Source organism: Exophiala bonariae, assembly GCF_035927105.1.
Source record: "Exophiala bonariae strain CCFEE 5792 chromosome Unknown scaffold_9, whole genome shotgun sequence".
Lineage (NCBI taxonomy): Eukaryota > Fungi > Ascomycota > Eurotiomycetes > Chaetothyriales > Herpotrichiellaceae > Exophiala > Exophiala bonariae.
Window position 1 is genome coordinate 1 of NW_027042484.1, and position 25,698 is coordinate 25,698.

The window sequence follows — 25,698 nt, forward strand, 5'->3', positions numbered from 1 at the left end:
AACAGCAACAGCAACAGCAACAGCAACAGCAACAGCAACAGCAACAGCAACAGCAACAGCAACAGCAACAGCAGCAGCAGCAGCAGCAGCAATAATAACACTACCACCACCATTTAATCCTAAATTTTGGATACATCAACTTCTTAGATCGTCTTTAGCAGAGAACAGGCATTACGGTTTTATTCTCATCTAAAATACTCGGTGGCCGCAGGCGGCAGTAACCAGAGCTGTACAACAGATAGGAAAACTACCTAGGTACCAAGGAGATGATTACAGAACATATCGGAAGGCGATATGCTCGTCCTGCAATGCCTCGAGAGTCATTCTTTGCGCAATGTGTGGATGCATCTCTCCACGACGAGCATAATCCTCCAAAATGGCATCCTTCTTCCTATTCTGTCTCCTCATCCAGAGATATGCCGCTGCCACATTTATCGCCGCAAAGGCGAAAAAGCCGAGGACAGTTCCATGTCCTCTATAATATCTTGGTGGCTCAGTGTAGATTCGAGTGCCCATGATCGAGAAGCCAATGCCAAAGATTTCGGAAAATGCCCATGTGGCTCCACGCTTAGTGAAGTTGGGAGTGTTGATTGAGAGCCATACAGGCAGAAGAATTCCGATCGGGTAGCATCCCGCAGTCACAAGGCAAGTTGCGACTACTCTCGCAGTCGTGGCGGAGACCGTCATCAGCAAGATGTAGCCGAGGCATCCGATGCAGCATGACGCGAAAAGGAATGGGCCTTTAGTATTCCAGCGGTCGGAAAGGTACCCAACCGTGATTACGGTGACAAAGGCAAGAGCGTATGGAATCACCGTGAATAGTTGCGTGCGGACTTCAGACAGTCAGAGAAATTTCGTGAGATCATGCAGGAAATGCGTCACTTACCGGGACTGAAACCAAAATCGTGGATGAAAGTAGGCAGGAAACTACCAACCACCGAAACGCCCAACACGGCCGCGCTCTGGATGAAGCTGAAAAAGTAAGATTTGACGTCTTTCAAAACCGCAAGCAGTTGCTTTATTCGAAACTTGTCGCCTTCCGCATTATAGGCTGTGTCTAACGTTAGTTGAGCACACAAATCCGATTGTCGCTGCAGCTCACCATTGTATCTGTTGTATGCCAGGTCAATTTCTTCTGGCTTAAAAAGCCAATGTCGCTTTTCGCGGCGATGCAGATCATCCGGAAAACGTGGCAATGCTAGAATAACTAGAAGTCCGATCCCGATGGCCAATACGCCTTCGATCAGAAACAACCACGACCAAGGTTTTCGACCGCCCTGAGACCCAAGGTCTGACTGCACTCCGTATGCGATCAAACCTCCGAAAGCCCCAGAGAGAGTTGCACACGCGTAATATATTGCTTTGGAATGTGTTAGTCTTGTAGAGCAATGCACAGCCGACAGTCGGATAGAGTATGCAACTCACATGATCTCGTTGCCAGTTCATCACGTCTATACCATAGGCTGCAGTAGATAGGGGCCATCTGGATGAATCCTTGACCTATACCGAGACATATGCGCAGTCCAAGGATCGTGGCATAATTCTTTGCCTCTGCCATTCCGCAGCAACAAATACCGAAAAAGACCACAGCCACACCAAGCGAGCGGTTCGGCTTGAATTTTCGTGCTGTGAGATTCGCGGGAAACATTGAGACTGCATAGCCGATGACTGAAGCCATGTTAGTCACTGCCATACTGTCTAGTCTCAATCATAAAGGCTGAAATATTACAGAACATTGTCAGACAGTTGTAGAACTGGTCCGCATTCATGCGAAGATCTTTTTGTAAGCCCATGATCCTAGCATTGCCGATGCTGTTGCGATCCTTTTACGATTGTCAGCCTGAGAACGAGCCACCTCCGCATTCAACACTTACCAGGTATGATGCGAGATATGCAGCGGAGATGAGTGGTACGATCACCAAGTCCGCCTTGAGAAGGAGCCTTCGTTCAAGAGCCGAACGCTTGATTCTCTGATCAGAACCGGCGATGAGCTCGTCTGGTGAGGGTTCATGGTCACCTTTGACCTCGACCTGTTCCACATCTCGTTTTTCCATAGCTGCTGAGCTCCTGAAATCCAATTTGGGAGATAATCTGAGGGAATTGGGTGAGCGTAGTAGGACCTTGTTTGCTCTCGGTGGGTCAATCTGAATGTAAGAGATGCTTTCTCCTTAAGTACTGAACACTAAAGCCATCATACCCTGTCATACTCGGTCCTTGTGAACAAGGCATCCGGATCTGGGTCCGAGTTAGCAGAGGTGTTCCCCGCGATCCTTCGCCATTCAGTTTCCGTAGCAGCGCTCCAAATCTGGGGATCCGAAAGTCGCTTTCACATAGAATGATATCTCCTTGCGGGGCCACAGCGTGCTAACCGTGACTAAGTGTGATTGACAAAGGTAGGTTTTTCCAAAGTCCCAGGTACATTCCGGAAACCGATGCCAAGCGAATGCAGTGGGTGCGACTCGGAAGCGGAACGGACCACAGTTTGATTGGCTGTAGGACGCAAAAGGGTTCAGTTGGCCTTGCAAGATTCGCTTCTGGACTTGCTCTACTCTGATCTGGAGATATTGGGGACTTGCTCTACTCTGATCTGGAGATATCGGGGTGCCGTAAGAATTGATTTGCTTCTGGCGTCATTTGGCAAGGGACATTCTGAAAAGCAGACAGAATGTACACGAGGCAGGCGGTTTGGGGATTGAGAGAACCCTACGAGTTTCAGCCATGACGCCGAGAACGCTTAGAGGTTATGGGTGTTCTCGAAAATGCGATCCGGGACCAGGGGTACTTCAACGAGGAGAGGAGTGCGGTTGGCCAATTCATAGTCTTGGATGCCATTGAGACAACCAGACAAGACACGCCATGCGTCAGTCCAATAATACATAAGTGTCTGGGGTGGCACTGGTCATCCTAACAGGGTCTCCAAATGCTCTTCACGCATCACATCTGCCCAATATATAAACTTAGTCGTTTCGACCCCAGTATCGGAGCTGTGAGAATGATAATTCGTGTCCGACCGTGTCCAGACATTTTCGACTATCTTGGCACCACGTTGAGCCGACTCGAGTCCGACATATTTGTAAACAGTCAGCATAGTGTTCTGGACCACGGCCCTCCAGTGCAGTATGGCCGTCTTATCGCCGATCAGTGACACAACTTCTTGAGCAACGCACAGTTTATCTGGTGCCGAAGCGTTTGACACTGTCGAGTCATATTGCAGGGCGCTCCCAGCGACCACAAGCGGAAATAATTGTATGGCTTTGGTACCACTTGTCACTGGGATCGAACACAACAGGGTCAAGATGTTGACTGCCAGCGCCCTTATTATTTCAAGGTAACCGCTCCGAGACCGACTCTCATGCTGCGAAGATACCCAATAGTGGGCCATTTGAGAGCTTTCACGAAGGAGTTCTGGGAACACCTGATACAACTCCAATCGCATCGTAAGCTGGTAGACTCGGGCCATAGTTTCAAAATGTGTGCCGGGCGTAAGCTTGTCATCGGTATCTGTTGTTAGCGGACGCACCTCATAGCGACGGATCTGCTCCTCAAGCTGCCTTGCAGTTTCGAGGAGTTTCTGATCCAAGTGAGTCTCCATTTTGATGGCTGGTAGGGTTGCTGCAAGTTGGTGAAGTAAATGGGCGTGTCTCGTGAGTGTTCCAACTTTTGCTGCAAGGAGAAACAACCCAGTATTTACGCCTGTCCATGGATTTGGTGCTACATCGGCAGACTCGAGTTCCAGGCAGAACGGCTTGAGGTAGTCCGTCGCTGATATATCCTGATTGATGTGGTAGGATGACAGCATTTCCCAGAAAGCAATTGCTCCTACCAAAAAGTTTGCCTCGGGATGATCGCGGAACGTTAAGTCGGGGTTGTTGGCCAGCCCTGAAGCTGTGTTGCTTTGCCTTACTTTTGCAGTCTTCAGTAAGCTGCGAGCACCATGCAGGAATATTTCCCCTAACGATGAGGTCTCATGCCAGGACTATGGTCGACAAGATCAGTTCTGTCCGGTTCAGCACTGGGGCAAATATCGGACTCACAGAGCTCATACCCAACAATAAGGTACCAAATAGTAGTGTACTTAGCCTAGAATGGCCGTCAGCCTCGAGAACTCTTCGACCGTCTGTGAGAGACAATTCGGCTCGCAGAGAAGAAATTGCCTCCGTGCGATAATTGAGTGCCACCTGTTTGAACACCTCACGATGCTGATAAAGATGCGCTGCCGACATCGAGAGCATACAGTGGTAGATGATGGTATCGCCAGACATCAGTTCCGCTACGTATGTCCGGAACGGGTTTGCGGGAGAGTCGAAGCCCGAATTGATGATGCAAACCGATGAAAAGTAATGATTCGACAGTAGGTCTGCCTCGGTCTCCAGAGCGGGAGGTATAAAGCTTCGAATATTGAAATGGCTCTGCTTTATCAACACTGCATGATCCGCTATCGCAAGGTTTTCCACGGCATCGAGGCATGCGAATTCAGGTCCAACAACCTCACTATCAAATGACCCCATTGGAGTTAGCATAGAGAACTCAAGCTCTCCAAGATCCAAAATATTGGCATCGTTGGTGAAGCAGCTGTGCGAAGGTTGTCTCTGTTGAACTATGGTGTCTGAGGCACGATTCATAGATGGATCTGAATTTTGCAGTCTCTCGTGTTTGTCGGACCATTTGAGAGTTCGATGATATCCGGGGCATTTGAGACCACGCTTGATGCATTGTAGACACTTAGGAACTGTCTCATCACATTTTACACTTTGAAGAATATCAGTTTTTCACATTGGGTCGAGGCTTGTCTTTCCCTGCCGAAGCGCAGTGTTACGTACCCTTTTCTTGCAAAAGGCACAGCCGGCTAAAGAAGTGAGTACATCAGTCTCCCCATCTAGTTGTGGAATCGAGGCTCTTACAGCGGGTCCTTTGAATCTTGTCCGACTGCTGCATTGCCACTTGTTTCACGAGTTGAATACGGCCTTAGCTGCTCGTCTAGAGTCTTGTTACTAGCCTTGGATCTGAGTTGCAACCATCGATCATAACCGGCAACTTCTGGAAAAAATCATCTTCTAGACAATCACACGGATGAGCGTCCACGTAACAATCAATCTTTTGTGCTGGGTTTGTGGCGCAATGTTCCAAAAGTTAAGTTCTGATGAGCCTGCGGTCAGGACTTTGAGCTGAACCCTGGCAAAAGCTTATCGGCTTTCAGGCAGAGAGCGAAGAGTTGTGGGGAAGGAACCAATTCCGCTGGAGTGTGCAGCACAGAAGATCCTGATAAGCAGGTCATGTTTCGTTCCACCCCATCTGACTCTTTCGAGTTGTCTCCATGGACATGGTGTTATACTGGTCACTTAGACGGATATCACTGCAAACGTTGTTGATGATTTTGACCAATCTCAGATTTGATCATTCTGAATCAAAAAACTGTCTGTTATCTTTTCCTATTTTAAGGACGGCTTTTGGGAGCTAGTTACTTTCTATGCTGGGAATGGCGTACTCTATTTCCGTGTCATAATGATCGAAAAGCGTTGCTCTTTGCATGCAAATTTACTACTTTCCTACTTGCTTTTCACCAGCCCGGCTCGCAGAAGATGACAAAGAGCCGATCCATCATACATTCCTTCTCGCAATTAGCTGGCAGTTCATCTTGTTCGAGTGTCGGCGAGCAGGGTCGCATAGGAACCAAACAGCGTGCTGACGAGTTTCTCAGGCTTCGGGTCCCAGCAGAAAAATCGTCCCGTCGAGCGCATCTCCTTCAGATCAACCACGACCACTGACTCCACAGGCATAATCTTCTCTGTCCAGAACAGCAGGTAAAGTTGATCGGCCAACTTCAACATCTTACATGGTTCTGTGTCTGCCAGACCTTTCTCAGTCCCGCTCAGACAGTGCCAGGTGAATGTTCCTTGATTGAGATAAATATGCTCATAGGCATCATCACCAGTATAGCGGTAAACAACGTGTTTTCCGATCAGTTCATCAGTGTTCTTGTATGGCTGACTGGGGGCGAGGCCTGAGATATATGCATTGGAGAATTTGGTGTACGTTCGCCGTACTCCAGTTGTGTCCCGGAAACCCGAGATGCCCACTACTGTCTGCCCGCTCTTGATGTTCATGACAATACTGACCTCTTCGTTGTAGTCAATTTTGTGAAAATCGACGAAAAAAACATCCGGTCGAACCTCGAACGCTCTGTATTTTGCTTCGCCAGTCAAACCAACACCTTTAGTACCTTTTGTTATGCTCCAGAAGATGGTATCTGTGTCGAGAAAGTGATGTTCAATGTCTGTGCCATCTTCGAACGCAAGCTCAAATCGTTGACCATTCAACTTGTTTGAAGGTGAAAGGAGGTGCTCGTCGAAGCCATCGCAGAGAGCCTCAAGAGTAGGCCATTCCGAGATGGGAACGAAACCTGGAGTCTCTGTTGCAGTCTCCATTGTGACAAGGTTGTCTTCTCTGAAAGTTATTGTCTTCTTTTGTCTCGATTGGCCTGAGGCTATTATGCTCCGTGACTTCAATATCTCTAGGTGCAGAATGCCAATGCCGAGGTTCGCGAGTGTAATTGAGCGGATAAGAAGATCGATGCACACACAGCATTCTGTCTCTACATTATCTGGGAGCGGCTTTTATAAATTGTGAGTGCATCGAATGCAATTCCGAGTAGTCAACCTGGAGACTAGTCTGGCGGCACGCCCCTGCAATGCTCCACCTCAATTCGCACCGACTGCCTAGAAACAGCTTAGCCTTGAAACTCAAAAGTTGATCCTATCAGGCATGGGTGCAGGCGAGACCTTTCTTTCGTACCGCATCTTCTCTTTTGGCATATCGTGAGTTAATCTGAGATCCCTCAACAGTATGCGTCGTAACTCAGATAGCCACGGGATATGTGGTAATTGCTAGTTTTGAAACAGAGCAGATAACAAAAGCCGGCTTGCTCCCAGATGTTCATCATGGAGATCCAATTCTCGCTCTCTAGGACATTACAGTGCCAATTCATTGTCAAATGTCATCTACTATGGACAACCGTGAGTCAAAGCTGGTCGACCAGCGCGAAAAGACTCATGAATCTGAGGAGCCCTACAACCTCGAGCGAAATGCGACTCTTGCTCATGGGGATGCATCCGAGCTGAAGGTAAACCACTACCCATCATTCGAAACTCCTTAACGATATCTGAGCTAATTTCATTCACTTTAGAAACGATTCAGCTCCCTGAACATCCTTTCTGTCTGTGTGACACTTATGGCAACATGGGAGGCAACCGGCGCAGTGTTTGCTGGGGGCCTTGTCGCCGGCGGTCCTGTAGCTCTGCTCTATGGCTATATTCTGGCCCTCCTTGGCACCATGGCTACATGCCTTTCTTTGGCAGAACTAGCATCTTTGTAAGTTTATGACATTGGTCAACTCGCCATGCATTTCGTCTGAGGCTTACCGATCAACCATAGATGCCCTGCAAGTGGTGGCCAGAATGAATGGACTTATATTCTCGCGCCTGAGCGATTTGCGGCCTTCTTCAGCTGGCTCACTGGCTGGATCACAACCCTCGGCTGGCTATCACTTACTGCTAGCGCGGCACTCCTAGGTGGGCTGCAGATCCAAGGGCTGGCGGTGCTCAATCACCCCGAATATGTCCCTCAAAGATGGCATGGAACTTTCATTTACTGGGCAATATTGCTTGTCGCCTACCTGGTCAACACCATCGGAATCAAGTTCATGCCTCTGATCGAGAATGGTGTCCTGCTTTTCCACGTCTTGACCTTCCTCGCCGTCCTTATTCCACTGGTTGTCCTCTCGCCTCATAAGAGCGCAGAGTACGTTTTCACATCGTTTGAAAACAACTCTGGTTGGGAAAGCAATGGCGTGGCATGGTGCTTGGGCTTGCTCAGTGCCACGTACGTGTTGGTCGGCTATGATGGCTCCTGCCATTTGAGTAAGCCTTGACATATTCATTCCTTGGGACATATGATTGGAGAACTAACAGGACCACAGGTGAAGAGATGCACAATCCTTCCGTGATACTTCCGCGGGTCATGATCGGAACGATCCTAATTAATGGAACACTCGGGCTGGGCTTTCTTTTCGCCCTTCTCTTCTGCCTCGGAGATGTAGAGTCTGTCCTCACCAGCACTACTGGATTTCCCATCATCCAGATATTCTACAATACGACAGGGTCTACCTCGGCCACCACCGCGTTGATGATGCCTTTCATAATCGTTGCTGTTGCTTCAACTTTCGGACTGCTTGCATCTGCATCAAGGACATTTTGGGCATTTGCACGGGACAAAGGACTTCCCTTCTCGACTTTTTTTGCTCATGTAAGGCTCCAGGGTATCGATGCCAGGACTGGTGCTAACTATGACTCACAGGTCGACCAGAATTCGGCACTTCCAAATCGAAGCATCGGCTTCAGCATTCTGTTTCTTGCGTTGCTGGGGCTCATAAACATTGGGTCTACTACTGCATTCAATGCGATCGTCTCATTGTCCGTGGTGGGACTTTACACCTCGTACCTCATACCAGTGTTGCTTCATGCAATACGGCGAGTCCGAGGCCCGCAGCTCAAATATGGTCCCTTCCAGCTGGGTGCATTTGGGCTGCCCCTCAACATTTTCGCGGTCATTTACAGCACGTTCATCGTTATTTTCTTATTCTTTCCCCCATATATGCCCGTCACAGCTCAGAACATGAATTATGCATGCGTTGTGTTTGGCTTCGTGGTTCTTTTCAGCATATTTTGGTGGTTTGTACGTGGCAGAACTACGTACTCTGGACCAATCCACAACGAGTGAGACATGAGTACAACCAATTGCCTGTTACGCGGTATAAGGGGCAACTCCAAGATCTCGCGGATTTGTGTCGTGGTAAGGGATGCTTAAGTCATCACTATCATTATTCTTTCCACTGTGGAGCATTTTGTTAGGGAATTTTAGGTTTAATTACTCAACAGACACATGGTGACCACTCGGAGGCGGAACGGACCCGAGCATTCCTGGCTGAGTGACACTCCAAGACGAAGGCAAGTCTTCTGCCCATGAGGATATTGAGCTCTAGAACTTTTCGAAATGCATACATGTGAATATTCCTTACTATTCGAGTGTCTTTCCGCTTGCCATACACTCAATCATCAATCACATAAAGAGGGTCCGCCTGGACCTCCCGAACCCACAGCGACCAGGCACGAGTCCATGCATTTTGGCCCATTCCAGTGGCCGCTGCAACTTCATCGTCACTTAAATAGTGAACCTCGGGAATGCTTGTACTTGAGGCCTTTGAGCTTCGGGCCAGCCCTGCATTCAGCGCGAGACTCGTGGTCTGGATCCCAGCATTATCTTGAGTATAAATCGCTCGGAATATACACTCCTCCGGGCTGGAAGCCACTGTTGTGAATCCGTGGCCGCGCATCAGAACCACTGCTTGGAGAGGTTCGTCTTTTGAACCCTTACCGAAATGCGAAGCGAGGGCCTCGCCAAGGCGTACTTCGCGTATCAGTAAGTCCTGTATGTCACCAGACTGATAATGTTCTGCAATGTTAAACACTGGTGTTGATTGTCCTAGGCTTCAGATTAGTTCAACTCGTTGTGTCATGGTAACACGCGACATGAATATGTACCTAGAAAGCCTGCCATATGAAAACACGGTCTCAACGGTACACCTATGACTAGTCAGCCCTTCTCCTGTCTTGCTGCCACGAGGTAAAGAGATATACCGGAAATCGTGTACGGTACCACTGCATGTGAATGGCTATGGATGACCCCGTTCACTGTGGGATATTTCTTGTATATCTCACTGTGAATGCATCGCTCCAAGTAGCCTCGCGGCGCAGTGGAATCCACAGGAGACGCATCTGAAATATAGTATTCCACTAGATCTCTGTGAGAAGCGACTGTGGCTGGTGGCATGTTTCGCGGCATGATAAAGACATCGGATTTGAGGGGATGTCTTGCAGAAAGATGGCCATATGCGTCCACCACTCTGCTTGCTATTAGTTCACGAATTTCAGATATGGGAGATACTTCCGGTATTACCCATGATAATGAAGAATGTGGCTACCCAGGATCAGGGTATTGTATGTCTTGCGAATAAGGAGTTCCTGTAATTCGCTAGAGTCTTCGAGGGTCGACATCCTCAGGATTGATAGTAGGAGACCTGGTATGTCGAGGCTCCTGTTTGGGTAACAAGAACTTCACTTAAAGTGGCTTTGTTGCAGATAGGCGGTAAATCGCTCCTAATGTCTGCTCATGATGTCCAACCAAAAAGTTCAAATATTCAGTTTCAAGGAATCACTGCAAGATTTTGGATACTAGCATCCAGGAAGAAATTATGATATCCTCCATCTCCCAGAATTACTGGGATTAGTCTGCCAACCGGGTGTAGTATCAAGGGAGGCCTCAGTCGGAAGCTGTTCCGATTTATCCCCACAATTCGACCACAACCTCGTTATGTCCGGAACCGTGAATGTTCTGGCTTCAGTGGGACCTCGTTTGAGTCTTTCAATGTAGCTCATTGCTGGGCCGGCATTGTAGCAATATCAAAATGAATGGCCGAAGGCCGAAGGCTGGAGCCAAAGGAACCTTATGAGGTCCCCTGCTCGGAGCATGCCCATCCTGATCCGGAACATTTATCGACTCTCCATCACCTCTCTGGGTTTCCTAGATTGCATTTTGTATTTGATAATAGCTTTTACTGGACCATGAGGAAGTGTCCGAACTTCTACGAAACGCGAACAACAAAAATTGATGTGTGAAATACTTCAGGCGCCCCTAGGGGAGAGGTATGGCTTGTTATTTGCTCCCCACCTGCCCAGTAAACGATGTGGAGGACATTCTCAAATGCGTGGGAACCATTTATTAACTTGCTAGCGATTAAAGACTTAAGACCGAGTTAGTCAATAGGTATGTAGGAATGAGACAGGAGTTTTCGGTGGTGTCCTACTTAGTATTTTGGACGCTCATGGCTTTTGTCAAATGGAACCACAATTAATGTGGGCGAGTTCGGATACAAGGGCGAAGTGTGAAGCGAGTTGAGCCCGAGGGCCTTTAGCCTTTACGCCTGTGTGGTTGATGGGGAGAGCGTCAAATTGGTTAGGCGTCTAGCCACCTGCCGCTAGGCCAGATCCCGTTCATCCCCTCTTTACATCCCAACTAGCTACAACCACCTCGTCCCTCAGATGTAAGAGGCACAATTGTCGCGTCTAATTATCCAACCAGCAAGACAGACTTGTAAACCACAAGTCAACAGTAGCAACGTTGAATTCTTCCTCTAAGTGATGGATAGATTCAGACCGAAACGACAGAAGGTCGCTGTAGCTTGTGATCCTTGTCGTGCTCGAAAGGTACGTCACCATCTCTTCAGAATGTGCCCCAGTCTTACAGATCTGGATCAGATCAAATGTGACGGCCGGGCACCAGGTACAACTCTCCGTTTTGTGTATGGCAATGATTCGAACATCATTGGCCTAACTCTGAATAGTATGCGACCCATGCCAGAAAAGGTCGCGTGGAGGTGCTTGCACTTGGGATACCACTCCTACGAAAACCAATTCACAAGTCCCTTCAGATCGGATCCAGTGGCTTGAAGACCGTATCAAGCAGCTTGAGCAAACTGGTGCGCTCACCCATAAAACAACCACTCCCAGTATCACTCTGCTCCAAGAGGATGCTTTCAATGTCACCCTCCCGAGCACGTTGGACGGCGAGAGCGCCGTGAGATTTGATTCAAGCGAGAACGATAATCATCATCGATCCACTGTAGCACAAGATGATCATTCCAGACTGGAAACGCCTCTCATTGGTTCACGCGCCCAAATTGTAGAGAATACGCCCTCAGCGACACCTAGACCTGGCTTTCACAGACACGACATTTCCAGCACACTAGATGGATTATCTCCTTCAGACACTAGGTCGGTTGCAATTATTGGAGCAACTACGACTGAAGATCACAGAGAAGGCTTCTTCGGAAGTGCGAGTGCCGGGAGTTTTGTAAGTCCTAACCCCATACTTCACGATATATCTTAGGTCTTAAACTTCCCACCCTCTACGCTGGAAGTGCAATATCAGGACAGGCTCCCATTCGCCGGCATAGCATTATGATGCTGACTACGAAAATGATAGATGCAAAATGTCAGGAAGCTGGTTGAGCAGAAACTCTGCGGAGGTTCAAGCTCGATCACACCCCTTCCCAGCATCAATCAGACGAATCTACCAATGATGGTTCCTGGCAATGAAATCCAGCATAAACATATTGATTATATTTTGCCCTCGCGAAAAAGGGCTGATGCGCTCATGGCGCTATATTGGAGGTTTGTTCATGAGCTCTACCCATTTCTGGACAAAGAGCAAGTACGAAATGATTATGAGAAAATCTGGAGCGGAGAAGGTTCGGTCTCCGAAGAACGGTCATTTCTATGTTTGCTCAACATCATCTTTGCACTGACTAGCCAGATGGATCCCTCTTTTGACGCCGAACACAAACTAAGATCGGCAACAGTGTTCTATCTGAGGGCTCGCGAGTTGTTGGATGTGGCAGAGACGGCGTCAGTACGGTCGGTCCAATGTTTCCTACTGCTGGGACAATACTTCCAAAGTACCAACGAGCCTCATCCGTGTTGGGTCTTTGTTGGGCTGGCTGTTAGGACCGCTCAGAGCCTTGGACTTCATCTTCCGCAAACAACCGAGGCCGTGGCAGATAACCGAACCAAGGAGATGTTGCATCGAGTATGGTATGGGTGTGTGCTAATGGATAACGTGGCCTCCATGATTTATGGTCGGCCGTCGATGATAGGTCCAAGATCATCCACTTTGGTACCGTTTCCAACGCCCTTGGACGACGATCTCGTCATCTCTGAGAATAGCCCATCTATTCAACAAGATCAGCCACGATCCATCATCGATTGCTTCTGCTTTTCCCTGAAGTTGTATGAGATAATGCACGATGTCCTGTTCAACTTCCATTCCACAACCTCGGAAGCTCAAAAGAACCTTCCGCTGGAACGAATTTATGACAAGTACATGGGTAGCACATCACCTAGTGAAGGCTATCTGTCGGTATTCGAGCTCGAGCGAAGATTGGCGAGATGGGAAAGCAGTCTCCCTGAGCACCTCAGATTCGAAACCTATGCGAAGGACAGCGTGGAGAAAAACATCTTCTACCGTCAGGCAGTGATTCTTCATCAAAGGTGAGCAGAGACATTTCACATTCGACAAATAGTTCAAATCTTATATCGTTGATACTGATAACACAGCAGGCAGCTACATGTCCGGCTGTTGCTGTTGAGACCTGTGCTCTCGACTTTCATCACCACAGATTCGATTGACGGGTCGCAATTGATCCCTTTCCGGAGCCTCCTGACTCACCGGATCTTCCTTCAATGCGCCATCGTGTGTGTCAAAGTAGCTCAAGACGTCATTGACACAATCCACACAGGCGAGGCGGCATCCACAGACTCGACCGAAACATTGAGCGTGTGGTGGTACAACGTGCTGTTCCTATACACGTCCGCGACCGTTCTGATCGCCGCACGCCTGAGCCCCTCGATCTTGGCAGAAACAACCGAGGAATCCATCCTCGAACGCTGGACCAAAGCGATGGACATCCTCGAAGGCTACGGCACGAAATTCGGACCGTCGATCCATCGCCTCACGACCACGTTGCGCCTGCTCTTCGACGCCGTACCCCAGCAGTACTCTCGATTGAGGCAGAACGCAAATGCACGGCAGAGCGAAATGGAATTGATACCGACGACGGCGCCGAATGACCAAGCGTCCAGCGCTGCTGCGTCAATGGCGTTTTGGCGACCCCTTCCCCTGGAGCAGAGCAGCCTCTCCACCTCCAACTTCTACGACCCTGCGCGAGACTACATGCAGGATTCGGATGTTCTGCTCAATGATCCGTTCCTCTCGGGCAATTGGGCCGACTTCGATGCCGCTTTTGACCCCACAGATTTCTCATGGCTGATGACGGTCCCTGTGAACGAATGAGTGAATCAGGTCCATGCATGTGATGATTGATGATTGATGGAAATTCATTACAGTGGGGCCGGTCTCGTTCAACGTTCAGCGAAAGAAGTTGTTCTTCGGGCTGGTGAATTGTAAGCGTTTTCGGGCTTTCAGATCCCGAGTCGAGCAGGCCAGCGATACTTACCACTTATTGATTCTATTCCCAACATGACTTTGTTGGAGAAGAAAGAGCACCTATTCCCAAACTTTCAGTAGTCTAGACAACGGAAAAGCTGCTCAAGAAATTTGGAGATAGTTTGTTGCAAAAATTTACTCAAATGGCATGACATGCTGTATCACTCGAGGCACTTACAATTTTGGTCGAAAACTCATTTATTCGTCCTCCTTTACATTATATGTATCTCGACTAACCGTGACAATCTCATGATATCATGGAGCTCAAGCTAAAATGAATAACTTGTTTCTTGTCTTTGTAAAGCGCACCTAGAATCGCTGGGTGATGGAACCATCGACCGAAGTGCGTCTATCCTGCTTGCTTCTCTTGAAACCCACCAGTTGAATCATCTCAGTCCAGAAACCCACAGGAGGCGAGAAGAAGGACGCTTCGTAGGCATCGACGATCGCGCGCTCCCATTGCAGATCCGCCTCATGCGGACGAACGAACTTGGTGCGCTTGATGACCTTCCAGCCGACGAACAGGATCGGCGCGACAATCAACATGGTATAGTAGGAGAAGAAAGTCTCGACGCTCGTGGGCGTGAAACTGGAGTAGCCATAGAAGAAGACGACGGTGGACATGCCTACAAGGCCGATGTAGCCGCAGTATGGCTGGAACCAGCCCGTGTAGGGGAAAGAGTTTCGGTCGATGCCTTGAGCCTTGCAGGCGCGGTAGAAGCAGATGTAAGTAATGCACATGACGATGTAGTCGATGATGCCGCCGGCGGTGACGAGGTTGATTAGCCAGGTCAAGACTTTGTTGGAGCTGTTGCTCAGCTGTAGGAAGGACAGGAAGGGGAATGCCATGACGACGCAGAAGCACCAAATCGGGACGCCGTTCTTGGTGCACTTGCGGAGGAAGCGTGGTGCGCGGCCTTCGATCGCTAGGCCGTACAAGCTGCGAGTGGCGCAGTATGTATAGGTATTGCCAGCGGAGAAGATACTCGTGACCATCAATGCGTTCGTGATATGTGGGAGAACCTCGACTCCCAAGTTGCTCATGGCGATCACGTACGGCGACGCAGCTGCAGTGCCGCCACCACTTCCAGAGCCGAAGATGATATCAACCAAGGTGGGGTCGTTATAGGCAACGACAATCCCGGTGCAAAGTGATCCAAGGATGAAGAAGATTCCGAATCGCCAGTAGATAGTCTTAAACGCGGTCTTGATGTAGATTCTTGGGCGCTTGGCTTCAGCGGAGACCATGGAAATATATTCAGGGCCTACAACGCAAAAGGAAGCAGACCACACTGCGGCGAGGAAACCCTCAAAGCGACCGAGGTTGCCTGTTGTGTGGTACTCGGCCATGGGTCCGGGATTTCTCCAATAGCGGAATCCGTAGGCATCGTGTTTAGGATTTCCGCCGCACATTGTGATGAATGTGAAGGAGAACAGCATGAAGATCAAGATGACCTTTCCGCCAGAGAGCCAGAATTCGGCTTCGCCATATGCCTTGACGGCGAGGACGTTGAGAAGACTATAATTAACGGTGTTAGCTTTGCTTTTTAGGTCGCATTGGGGGGGAATATCCAGGCACGAGAAGAAAAAGGTCGCTTCTGGGGGAGTGAGTCTCACGCGTAGAGCACAATACATCCAGCGCATACAGCCGCAGTCGGAATGTCGTCTCTCCAGAAGGATAATACCAGGTTGAGGGCGGTGATTTCGAAGGGAATCAACAATGCTTCGTAGAAGAAGAAGTTCCATCCGGCCATGAAACCAAAGGCATCGTCTACCCATTTACCAGCCATACGAATGAAGCCTCCGGATACGGGATGTAGGACAGTCATTTCAGCGATACAGTTGTTGACGAGACCGAGGAGACCACTGTAGATGGTGTAGGCGAGGAACAAGCTTAACGGGCCGCCCCGTGCGAGGCCACCACCAATACTAACGAAGAGCGCGGTACCGATAGAACCTCCTATGGCAATGAGTTGAATTTGACGGTTGCCCAATCGACGTTGCAATTGGTCGGCATTGTCAGAGACGAGACCTTGTTGGATCTGATGGTCATGATCCTGATGGTGAGAGTCGACCGGGTCTATGCCCTGGTCAATGTACTTGGACTCCTTGTCGTCGTTCATGATGGTCGCTCAGGGAATTGTTGCTTGGGGACAAGATTGGAAGGACTGCGAAGGCTGACTGACTTGACGAAGAGAAGAAAGGATCAGACTGCGACCCGGGCTGGTGGGCTGCATATAAGTAAAAGCTGAGGGCGCGAGAGAAAAGTATTTCTCAACATCCTTGCCACGGGTCCTTGCGAGTTTGGTCCAACGGAAAGGCAGCTTCGGTTCTGATGGTGCTCAACAGGATTGGGAGGCGTGCTTGGCCCATTATTTGTGACCGCATGAATAGTGGTTTTAGCGGGTTCGAGCAGAGCCCACATGGCCAGAACTACATGGGGCTTATTCTGTCAACCGCACAGAAGATCCACGATCCACGAATAAGCTGTGGGATGAAACAAGCTGTTCCCCGCAAGGCACCCGCTGGTGTACCTGTCAGCTGAGGGTTAGTGGTTCCCTATGATGTGACAACTGTCGGGCGATCTCAGGGTTGAGGTGTGAGGTGGATGTCCGTTGGTCGTGAGACCAATGCAATGCCACTGGACGGGCAAAGCGTGTGGAACCCTGTCTTTAGCCTACTTCGTAGTGGGAAAGAATGCAACGAGTTTCTTACCAAGTTGCCAGGACGGCAAACTGTAGCTATGGAGTGAGTCTCACTGCACTCGTAGTCGCTCCATTAAAATGCGGGGCAAGCGACCAAGATTGGCCTCAACCTTAATTGACGCCCCCCGGTTGAAATTTTCGACTGCAGCTAACAAGACCTCACTTGTCCAATCCTGGGCAAGCTTAGCCTGACGATCGCCTCTGCCATGGAAATGGACTCCTTGGTTTTTCCATCGTGGTAGGAATAATGAGAGGGCTGACCGAATGACAGGCGAATGCGCCCTCGGAGAAAGATAAAGGCTCGACAGCCTATTTGATATCGCTAAGAAAGACCTTTCTTCAAAGATCTCCAAGACTTCTTCATTGATCGGTCGACACATGGACCGTGAGGGGGAGATCTTGATTGATATCATCACTCCGTTCTGTCAGGATCAAAGCCTTGGAGGACTGCTTGAGTGAATCTCTTGGACTGCTTGGACTGCTTGAACTGCTTGAAACTGCTTGAACTGCTTGAAAGTGAGCAAGCTGTCGCAAGCTTCTCCGCTGTCGAGTACCGAGCAGGCCACTGGCCGGGGAGTTCTCACAAACTTTGCCGGATATGGCGGCAATAGCCTTGGTGCAGCACCTTGGCGGGCGCCCGGTTACGTAACGAATAGGAATAAGAAATTTGGCCGCAGCACGCACACCATCCCCAGCTTGGAGGGTCTGTTCCAACTGACGAGTACCTTTGGTACTTCCAGAACAAACCTGGGCACCCGGGTACCTATCTAGGGAGGTGCCCACGGGTGCCGGGCATGCGGAAGGGAGATTTTGCGCCTGCCGAACAATCCCTTGCCACCTTAAGGTCGAGACCTGAGGCCGACATGTCACATGTCCAAAACTCGTGTCTGGACGGCTCTCGCCCAAGGAAGGAAGGACCTGCTTGTTTCCTACTGACTGAATGACCCCACCTTCCCTAAATTTCTGTTAGTGGCTGTCCACTGCTAGGTGCTCTGACCAGGTCAGTAAATGCTCGGTGACGTCATGTATGGGACAGTTCCGAGTCGCTTGGCGAATGTTCTAAGCGAAGGAACAAACTCGCATGTGATGACTCTCTGGAGGTCGAAAGTCCAGCTCCGGGTGCCTGGTTATGCAAGGCGGAAAGGAGATGTATCTAGCATATGATTCAGGGACTGGTAGCCTGATGCGCTCTGAACTTCTGACTACTGAGATACTACTTTGTGCTCGTAAATGCGGATAGTGGGAATCAAGTGCAACAAGTATCCCAGGCAACTTCACGTCGGTCTAAGATGCGCCCCAAACTGGTGAAACATCCAGGATCACTGCTACTCTTGACCAGTAAATTGGGAGTGTTTGTGGCCTGTAAGCTACGAGAGGATGGAGATCTATTATTCATATCATCATCGTTGATTGCGATTATGGATTGGCAATTCTAGCATACCCCTTTCTAACTGATCTATTATTCACATCTACTCGAAAGGGTTATCACGAGACATCGAACTGGCCGTAACACGTGGTTTACTTACACACCATTCTCAGCAGGCGCTGATCTCAGGTTCTTTCGAATCTTCTCTATGTCATCCTCACTGAACCCCAACTGTGTGTAGACATATTCGGCGGCCCAATTTGAATGACGCTGGTTGGGGGGATATGTGCCCTTCGCGTCCTTGAGAAACCGAATCATGTACTCTGCCCTGACATTGCTGAATCCTCGCATGCCCGGCGTCTCCGGGGTCCAGTCCGGCTTCCACTTCTTGATGAAAGCGGTCAAATAAGCCTTCTGTGGCTCCATGCCGATCCTGGACAGTGCATAATCCCTAGCAATGTCCTCGTCAGCCATGCCGGCGAGGGCCTGGATCAATGCTGCCAGTGTCCCTGTGCGGTCCTTGCCTGCTGTGCAATTGAACAAGACCGCATCGTTTGGTCGATCGAGCAGGTGTTGAAAGACCCTTTGAAACGACGTCTTGAAGATACGCAGGACCTCGAGGTAGTCACGGCTAAAACCCCTTGCTCCGCCGCTCCAGGATTCGGGGCTTTCAGACGGTAGGTCCACAAAATTCTTGATATCCGTGTCCGTTGGGGGCGTATCAGATGGACACCATAGGACCTCAATATCGTCATTTTTTCCATTGATTGAGTCTGGAAACGGGAAGGCTGCTCTCTCCCTCGCCGAGCGGAGATCGAACACAGTGCGAATCTGGAGCTTGCTGACAAGCACATCTTTCCCTTCGGGCAGCAGACCAGACAGTGTGCCGGAGCGATAGATCACATTGGGACGAATGGCGTTGCCACCTCCAACATCTCGGAGGTTAAATGTACCCGGGACCACCACAAATGGTGAAATGCTCAACACCGTTTCAAGATCTCCAGGGGCGATGGTATTTTCGATAGGAGTTTGGGCGAGTAATCCAAGGATATCGTTGTCATTGTGCGTAAGATATTCTCTAGGAATATCTTCCGAGGAGGCCATTGTGAAGATTGAGACGGATGAACACACCGAGGCCTCGTCGCTGAGGTGATTGAATGGCTGTGCCGAAAGAAACTGAGGGATGATCAACACCGAGTTCGACGAGATACTTATACCTCGAACTCAGGGTCGCCAACCAAATCGCAATGAGTAGGTGCATCATACTGGCCCTGAGGACGCAAGGTAATCAAGGGATGAATGCTACGCTCAGGCACACGACCTTTTACCGGATATGTGATGTTCAAGCCTTGTGGTCAAGGCTGAAGTGTAAACAAGGGAACAACACTTGCAAGGCTACCGTACCCAAGCGAGGTACGAATACGTCTCGTTAGTCTGGAAAATTAGGCACCAGCGACATGGACAAAGAGATCAAGGAAATGAACATGCTTGAGGACTGCAATTGGGCACAACATGCGCAGTTGTTCGAGGTTTGATGGGCTGCCTCTCGAGGTAAATTCATCCCTATCCATCGGCAGATTATTTCCCATGTGTGCGAACTAAAATAAGTCCACGATCATGAGTTGTTCATGTCGAAATTCATTTGTGTTACACTTTGATAGATACATTTCCCTTCTTGTCCGTCTTGACACCTTCGCCCCCAGGTAAAATTTTGAGCGTTTGTCCAAAATATGCGTCTACCACGTTGAGATTGACCCCGATCCATGCATTCTCTATGTTGGGCATGATCCGATAAGTGACAGTGTTCCTGCTCATAGGCACCAAGCTGAGCACGGCTGATTTCGATCCTGAAAAGGCGAAATGCTCACTCGTGTCCATGGATATATTGAAAGTAAGGAAATGCATACTAGGGTTTTCAAGCATGAAATCTAGCCTGTAGATGCGCAAATTTCCCTTGGGCGTGGGTGAAATGGTAAGTATCACTCGGGGTTCTGCCATGGCCGCAACAAGCTTGGGAACCTCAAGCACTGTTGTATTCACCTCATCCGAGTCTTCTCGTCTCCATCCAATCTGAAGTGCCAAGTCAATGCCAACTGTATGTCTGTCTCCGAGGACTAGCTTTTGGACGGACAAATCAAATCCGAACTTCTCGGTTTGGTCGGGTAGAATTGTAGAAGAAATGACATCGTGGGCGTCGGCCTTAGCGACGTCTCCTTCCTTGTGTACAATTCCTGTGCTCGTGGAGCAGACAGCACCACCTACAATCTTGCTGGCAGTAAGCAAGATTGCTTCCACGACAATCGGGACAGTAGCAAATGAGTAGAGATTGGCAGTCACCGCATACTGGTGCTTCAATCCTAATGCTGTCGATGATTCTGGATCTGTTTGTGGAACTTCAAAGAAGCTTGGCCATGTCTCAAGATTTAGCCTGGGGAGAAATTCATAATTTGCCTCAAATGGTCGGATTATCCCAATATCCACCGTCTGGCTTTTCACAAAGACCGTTTCAGGGTCGTTCGCAAGTCGATATTTGACCACAATTTCGACTTCATGATCAACAGCAACTATGCTCTCAGTGATTAGCAGTGATATTTTTTCCTTCTGGCCAGGTTTAATTGTCCCCAAGTCTTGAGCCTTCAGGGTAATGATACCGCCAGCAGACTCGTCCACGGGCTGATTGTCATCAAGCTCCGAGGAGGCCCATCTTGCTCTTGCCGCTCCAGCAATAGGACTGATCATGCGTGCCTCTACCAACAAAGAAGCATCCTCACTTTCTTCGTTCAATAGCTCAAAGTCAGCTTGAATCGTCTCATTGACGTAGTAGGTCTTGTGAAGATTTGGGGCATGGATTTGGAGCTTAGGTGGTTTTGGTTGTACATCAATCGAATTGTATGCATTCGATTCTTGTCCAAGTAGTCGAAGAACCGGTCTTCCGCCTCTGATTTCCCACCAATTTGTAGTGGAATCCTCAAAATTAGATGTAGTTGCGGCAAGGTTTAGTTTCCCTTGATTGATCATCAGCGTTATTGAGGCAACCGATAACTCGCCTGCTTCCCGTGGAACAACCTGAAATTGAAAAATCCGAGTTTGGCCGGGCTGGACAAACAGATCAGCAAATCCTGTTTCCGTTGCGATCGTTCCTGTAGATGATCGTTTGTCTGTGGTGTTGGATAAGGTTGACGAGTCTTGTAATACTACGTCGATAAGGTGAGCTTTGGTAGTTGTCTGCTGATCATCCGCACGATGCACCAGATAAGTAGGTTTGAGGCTTCCTTCGAACATGATTTTTATCTCATTCAGTGCAATTGGTGGCATCCCCTCAATCATTCGAGCCTCCAAAGAAAGCTGGCAGGTCAGAGGTGTACCTACTGAAACGTTGTGGGTAGAAAAGGAGAATCTTGGGATCAAGGGAGAGACAGCTGCATCCATATCGATTGCAACAAAAACAGCGTCCTGATCTCTAGAAGACGTATCCAAAGCACCCAGGTCATAGTTGAGGCTGTTATGCTTTTCGAAAACTGTGCTTGAGAGCTCCCATAACAGTCGACATGAGAGTTCGAAATCTTGTATTCGAACTGCACAATCTTGCAAGGCCCAGCCGATGTGTTGCAACAGTTTCCACCATCCTGCAGCTCGCCATGACACACTGGACCAAAGTGGCCGGAGAAGAATAATTGCTTCCTCCCACGACTGCGTACCGAGCTTTTCAAGGGCCATTTCAAGCTTGAGGATCTCAATCTTGCGCAATTGACCTCGTCTAGCGAAGTGGTCGATGGCCGTAACGAGGGTCTTAAGAATGACTTCAGAGTAGTCATAGCCCTGTGATCCGTCCACAGGGATCTCACGATACGGTTCTAACGTTAGATATGTGTCGTAAAGCTGTGACTTGCTCGCAACGATTCGTGCAGGTGACCTCCCTGGCGGCTGTCTGTCCTCTTCAGGAATCTGACGTGCCCATGACCGACGGGCAGCTGTGGCGCGTCTCGCCATCTCCAACCAATAACCTTCATGATGGGGGAGCTCCCAAGGGATTGTCCTTTCTGTCGAATTGATCAGTTTTTCAGAACTGGCGAAAATGGGCAGCAAATTAGTAGTGTCTGAGATCTGAGCAAATAGCAGCGGGTACTGCGATCTAGAGATCAAGTCAGCCATGACAGTGGCCCAAGTACTCTGCCATGCTTCCCAGGCGTAGTTTTCTGTGCCCTTTGTTCTCCGATTGACAAGATCTTTCATGCGATCTCGGTGTGTTATCCAGGACTTGACCGCAGTAGATCCTTGGTCGGTCCACATAAGACACCTCAGCGTACGCAGGGCGACGATGTCGGCTAAAAGTCTAGCCTCGTTGAATCGAGGACTCCAGACCGCAATTGTGTCCATGATTTCAGCACCAAAAATGCCTTCATAAGCCGTTTCGTAGCTTCGGCAGGCTGCATCCATCTCCTGCCTAAACTCTGCAAAGACACCTAGTTTGAACTCATACCTGATGTTCCAACCCGGTAGAGAGAGCACATGTGCACTCCCTGGCTGTACAGTGGGTTGGGGAACAGTATTTCTACTACGCTTGCGACGAGCGTGCTTTGACAAATCGCGGTAATAATCTATACATGAAGCATGAATGGAGGTCAAGACTGAATTGACGAACTCTCGAACCTCGGTCGGCGAGGAGTTGAAAGGAAGGAAGAACAGGCTCTTGGAGTCTAGGCCAGCAGAGCGCCGAATATTGCTGATGCGATCATCAAGCTCGGGTGGGTTGATCTGCCCATCGCCAATAAGAACGGTCACAAGTTTTGTTCGATAGTTGGTGGAAGTAATAACACTGCGGGCAGAGTGGATCTCCGATTTCAACTTGTTATCCTCAAGAGAACTGGTATTAGGGTCAGATACCAATGAAAGGAATGTAATGAATGCACATGGTAAGCGAGACTGGTGCTTTAACACCCACAAAGGGGAGAAGATCCCATCAGGATACAAGGGAGAGCTCGGTGTCAAAGGTGATAGTGGTGAATGGAGAACGAGTTGTGGTGGTGGATTTCCAGCTGCAACAGCGGCGGAAAGACGAGGTGAACGAGGCGGAGGCGGCGCCTTGCGCGGTGGTAGAGCATATGCCTGCATCGTATATGAATATGTGCTGATTATTTTGGAGGAAAAGACATCTGACCCACCCTTCCTACGCTTGTGATCTTGAATACTCGTCCATTCCTTGAGGCCACCGATTGAGCATGCCAGGGAAGGCTGGACGCATCTTGTTCTCGGAACGATTCTTGTAATTGCCTCGCAACATCTCCCTGTATCAACGGCGCATCTATTCTGATTCTGAATCCGCCTTCTTGTAGTAAATTATGCGCCTTACGTGATGGATCAATATCGTTATGATTTTCTGCGTCAAGACCAGAGAGGAGGAGGAGAGGCAGGTTGTGGAGGTAATAATCCTCCGGAAAGCGATCCATGACGAATAGACATATTGCGGAGGGAGAATATTCAAGGAGACACGCTCAGTTTCCCGAGATACTTCTCGATCGTAACGAGGAGCATCATGCACATCAGAAAGGTTGGTCATGCAGAGTACATCTCATCGAATGTTTGAAAATCTGACGATCGTCTCCGTCTTGAACATGCTCGGACTACCTTCCAATTTCCATTGATAACAATCACGTGCCTTATCCCAGCCTTGGCATTTCTCCAACGCTGAGAACTCCAACTTCAGGTGTTGATCTCTTATGGCTGTCCATCTAGCTATTTTACACAAACCAAAGCCTCTACTGAGATCGCTTGCTCTGGACTTTCGGCCTAATGATTGCGTTCTCCCACTGCTAGCCAGCAATCGATTCTCTCAATCCCTTACCAACAATGGCGATGGAGTGCTCCTGGCCACCCATTGCGCTGCTCCTTTCATCCCACCTACAAGAGTAAAGTATTGATTTTCGTACATGTGAGCAACATTCATTCCTTTCAACCAAAGCCACAATATTCGATGGCTGAACGCCGGCAAACCAAGAGTCATATTACACCCCATATTGAGACCTCAACCCAAAATAATCCTTGTACTCCAGCTTCTGCTCCCCCTCTGACGGCAGGAGAAAGGATAAGATTTTGTCCACCCTCAATGTTGTGATGAGCCATAGCAGGTTGACCACAAACCAAATCCCCAGTTTCGTCTCAGGGAGCGTGATTTTGGGAAGAAACTCAGGGCTGTCTTTGATGATTGGGCGGATGATGCGCTCAAACTCCTGCGCTGCTTCCTGAAATTTCCAAACTGTTCCCGTTTGTTGACTCTCTTCCCATCGAGTGGCAATCTCGCCGCTGAGTACATAAGCCTGGATCAGCGCGGAAGTGGTCCCCCAGCCATTTGCACCCGATCCATTTGCAGCATCGCCAAGCAGAACAACTTGACCCCTGGACCACAAGCCTTCAGGTAGACGCACCGACATCTCATGGTGGCAGTACAAATCATCAGCCTCGGGTGACTCTTCTAGGTTTTGTAAGAATCTGTCGATCTGGAAGCCGTCACTTCCCCTAAACATGGCCGCGATCGCGGCCTTCTTCTCTGACAGGGTTCTAGCTTCGTCGGCCTTTCCGCACCCCAGGCGTGCCATGAAATAAACTCTAATGTTGTCGGGGCTGTCCTTCCGGGTCATCATGACCTTACCGCCAGGCATAGGGCAGATTGTCATATCCCTTGGATCCGACTTGATAGTTGGCGCTGTGAAAAATGCCACATGGACACCAAGTTTTCGGCGTGGATCAGGGAATGAAGGGCCCAGCATGAGACTGCGGGTTTTTGAGTTGACTCCATCGGCGCCAATGACGATATCGTAGTCTTCCGCTGTGCCGTTTGAGAACGTTACGTGCACCTTGCCACCAATCACCCCCTCATCCTGCGTGAGGTTCTCTATTGAACGGTCGAAAACATAGGTGACGTTATCCTTTTTTTGACTCTCCTCGAAAAGGATATTGTTCAAATCCCCCCTCATGATTTCGTACTCGCTCGTCACAGACTGTCTTCCCTGCCCGCTGGTATTCGCAGGCATGTATGCTTGGCTCTGGCCTTTGGAGTTAATAATTCGTGTTCCGGGCTCACGACATAGAACGGCCCGAACGCGTTCCTGGATGCCCATCATTTTCATCATGACGATGCCTTGTCCGCGAAGATCGATCTGTTGGCCGGTGGCGCGGAGATTCGGGCTAACCTCCACAACCGTGATGATACATTGTGGGATCTTGGAGAGCCAGTAGGCAGTTGCTGGGCCACCCACGCCAGCACCAACAATGAGGACTTTGAGAGATGCCATTATCGAGTCTCACACTTGATCGCCAGAGTCATTCGAGTTGGAGGACGCAGCTGATCATCTGGACATGGAGGCAGGAACTCGAATGTACTTAATGTATCTCCTGTTTCTAAAATGCCACTTGTCCTCGGGCATTGGAAGTGTCCGCTGGCGTTTCACTCACTGATATCGGGCCCGGACTACGGTTTAGCAAGGTACGTCGATCCTTAGCCGGGCCCGGGCCCTC

The 25,698-nt window shown here is 49.4% G+C and overlaps 10 protein-coding genes across 10 annotated transcripts; 2 read left to right on the forward strand and 8 right to left on the reverse strand.

Annotated features, from left to right (window-relative positions):
- Window positions 1-270: 270 nt before the first annotated feature.
- Window positions 271-2,205, reverse strand: LTR84_012830 (uncharacterized protein; the record flags this gene model as incomplete). Its single annotated transcript, XM_064856337.1, has 7 exons — window positions 271-833; window positions 887-1,051; window positions 1,103-1,360; window positions 1,426-1,668; window positions 1,730-1,823; window positions 1,875-2,091; window positions 2,198-2,205. 7 exons carry the CDS (start codon window positions 2,203-2,205, stop codon window positions 271-273), a joined length of 1,548 nt encoding a protein of 515 aa, XP_064707513.1.
- Window positions 2,206-2,899: 694 nt separating this feature from the next.
- LTR84_012831 (uncharacterized protein) lies at window positions 2,900-4,622 on the reverse strand (the record flags this gene model as incomplete). The annotated part of the gene is made up of 2 exons (XM_064856338.1): window positions 2,900-3,976; window positions 4,035-4,622. 2 exons carry the CDS (start codon window positions 4,620-4,622, stop codon window positions 2,900-2,902), a joined length of 1,665 nt encoding a protein of 554 aa, XP_064707514.1.
- A 1,008-nt stretch (window positions 4,623-5,630) lies between these two features.
- On the reverse strand, window positions 5,631-6,425 carry LTR84_012832 (uncharacterized protein; the record flags this gene model as incomplete). The annotated part of the gene is made up of 1 exon (XM_064856339.1): window positions 5,631-6,425. The coding sequence occupies one exon, from the start codon at window positions 6,423-6,425 to the stop codon at window positions 5,631-5,633; it is 795 nt and encodes a 264-aa protein (XP_064707515.1).
- Window positions 6,426-7,003: 578 nt separating this feature from the next.
- On the forward strand, window positions 7,004-8,775 carry LTR84_012833 (uncharacterized protein; the record flags this gene model as incomplete). The annotated part of the gene is made up of 5 exons (XM_064856340.1): window positions 7,004-7,120; window positions 7,184-7,368; window positions 7,432-7,916; window positions 7,976-8,301; window positions 8,353-8,775. The coding sequence occupies 5 exons, from the start codon at window positions 7,004-7,006 to the stop codon at window positions 8,773-8,775; spliced, it is 1,536 nt and encodes a 511-aa protein (XP_064707516.1).
- A 328-nt stretch (window positions 8,776-9,103) lies between these two features.
- Window positions 9,104-9,897, reverse strand: LTR84_012834 (uncharacterized protein; the record flags this gene model as incomplete). Its single annotated transcript, XM_064856341.1, has 3 exons — window positions 9,104-9,537; window positions 9,597-9,638; window positions 9,693-9,897. 3 exons carry the CDS (start codon window positions 9,895-9,897, stop codon window positions 9,104-9,106), a joined length of 681 nt encoding a protein of 226 aa, XP_064707517.1.
- Window positions 9,898-11,339: 1,442 nt separating this feature from the next.
- On the forward strand, window positions 11,340-13,962 carry LTR84_012835 (uncharacterized protein; the record flags this gene model as incomplete). The annotated part of the gene is made up of 4 exons (XM_064856342.1): window positions 11,340-11,394; window positions 11,456-11,964; window positions 12,097-13,160; window positions 13,230-13,962. The coding sequence occupies 4 exons, from the start codon at window positions 11,340-11,342 to the stop codon at window positions 13,960-13,962; spliced, it is 2,361 nt and encodes a 786-aa protein (XP_064707518.1).
- A 462-nt stretch (window positions 13,963-14,424) lies between these two features.
- Window positions 14,425-16,238, reverse strand: LTR84_012836 (uncharacterized protein; the record flags this gene model as incomplete). Its single annotated transcript, XM_064856343.1, has 2 exons — window positions 14,425-15,634; window positions 15,733-16,238. The coding sequence occupies 2 exons, from the start codon at window positions 16,236-16,238 to the stop codon at window positions 14,425-14,427; spliced, it is 1,716 nt and encodes a 571-aa protein (XP_064707519.1).
- Window positions 16,239-18,342: 2,104 nt separating this feature from the next.
- Window positions 18,343-19,290, reverse strand: LTR84_012837 (uncharacterized protein; the record flags this gene model as incomplete). The annotated part of the gene is made up of 1 exon (XM_064856344.1): window positions 18,343-19,290. One exon carries the CDS (start codon window positions 19,288-19,290, stop codon window positions 18,343-18,345), a length of 948 nt encoding a protein of 315 aa, XP_064707520.1.
- A 543-nt stretch (window positions 19,291-19,833) lies between these two features.
- LTR84_012838 (uncharacterized protein) lies at window positions 19,834-23,633 on the reverse strand (the record flags this gene model as incomplete). The annotated part of the gene is made up of 2 exons (XM_064856345.1): window positions 19,834-23,292; window positions 23,358-23,633. The coding sequence occupies 2 exons, from the start codon at window positions 23,631-23,633 to the stop codon at window positions 19,834-19,836; spliced, it is 3,735 nt and encodes a 1,244-aa protein (XP_064707521.1).
- A 555-nt stretch (window positions 23,634-24,188) lies between these two features.
- Window positions 24,189-25,475, reverse strand: LTR84_012839 (uncharacterized protein; the record flags this gene model as incomplete). The annotated part of the gene is made up of 1 exon (XM_064856346.1): window positions 24,189-25,475. The coding sequence occupies one exon, from the start codon at window positions 25,473-25,475 to the stop codon at window positions 24,189-24,191; it is 1,287 nt and encodes a 428-aa protein (XP_064707522.1).
- Between the last annotated feature and the right edge of the window lie 223 nt (window positions 25,476-25,698).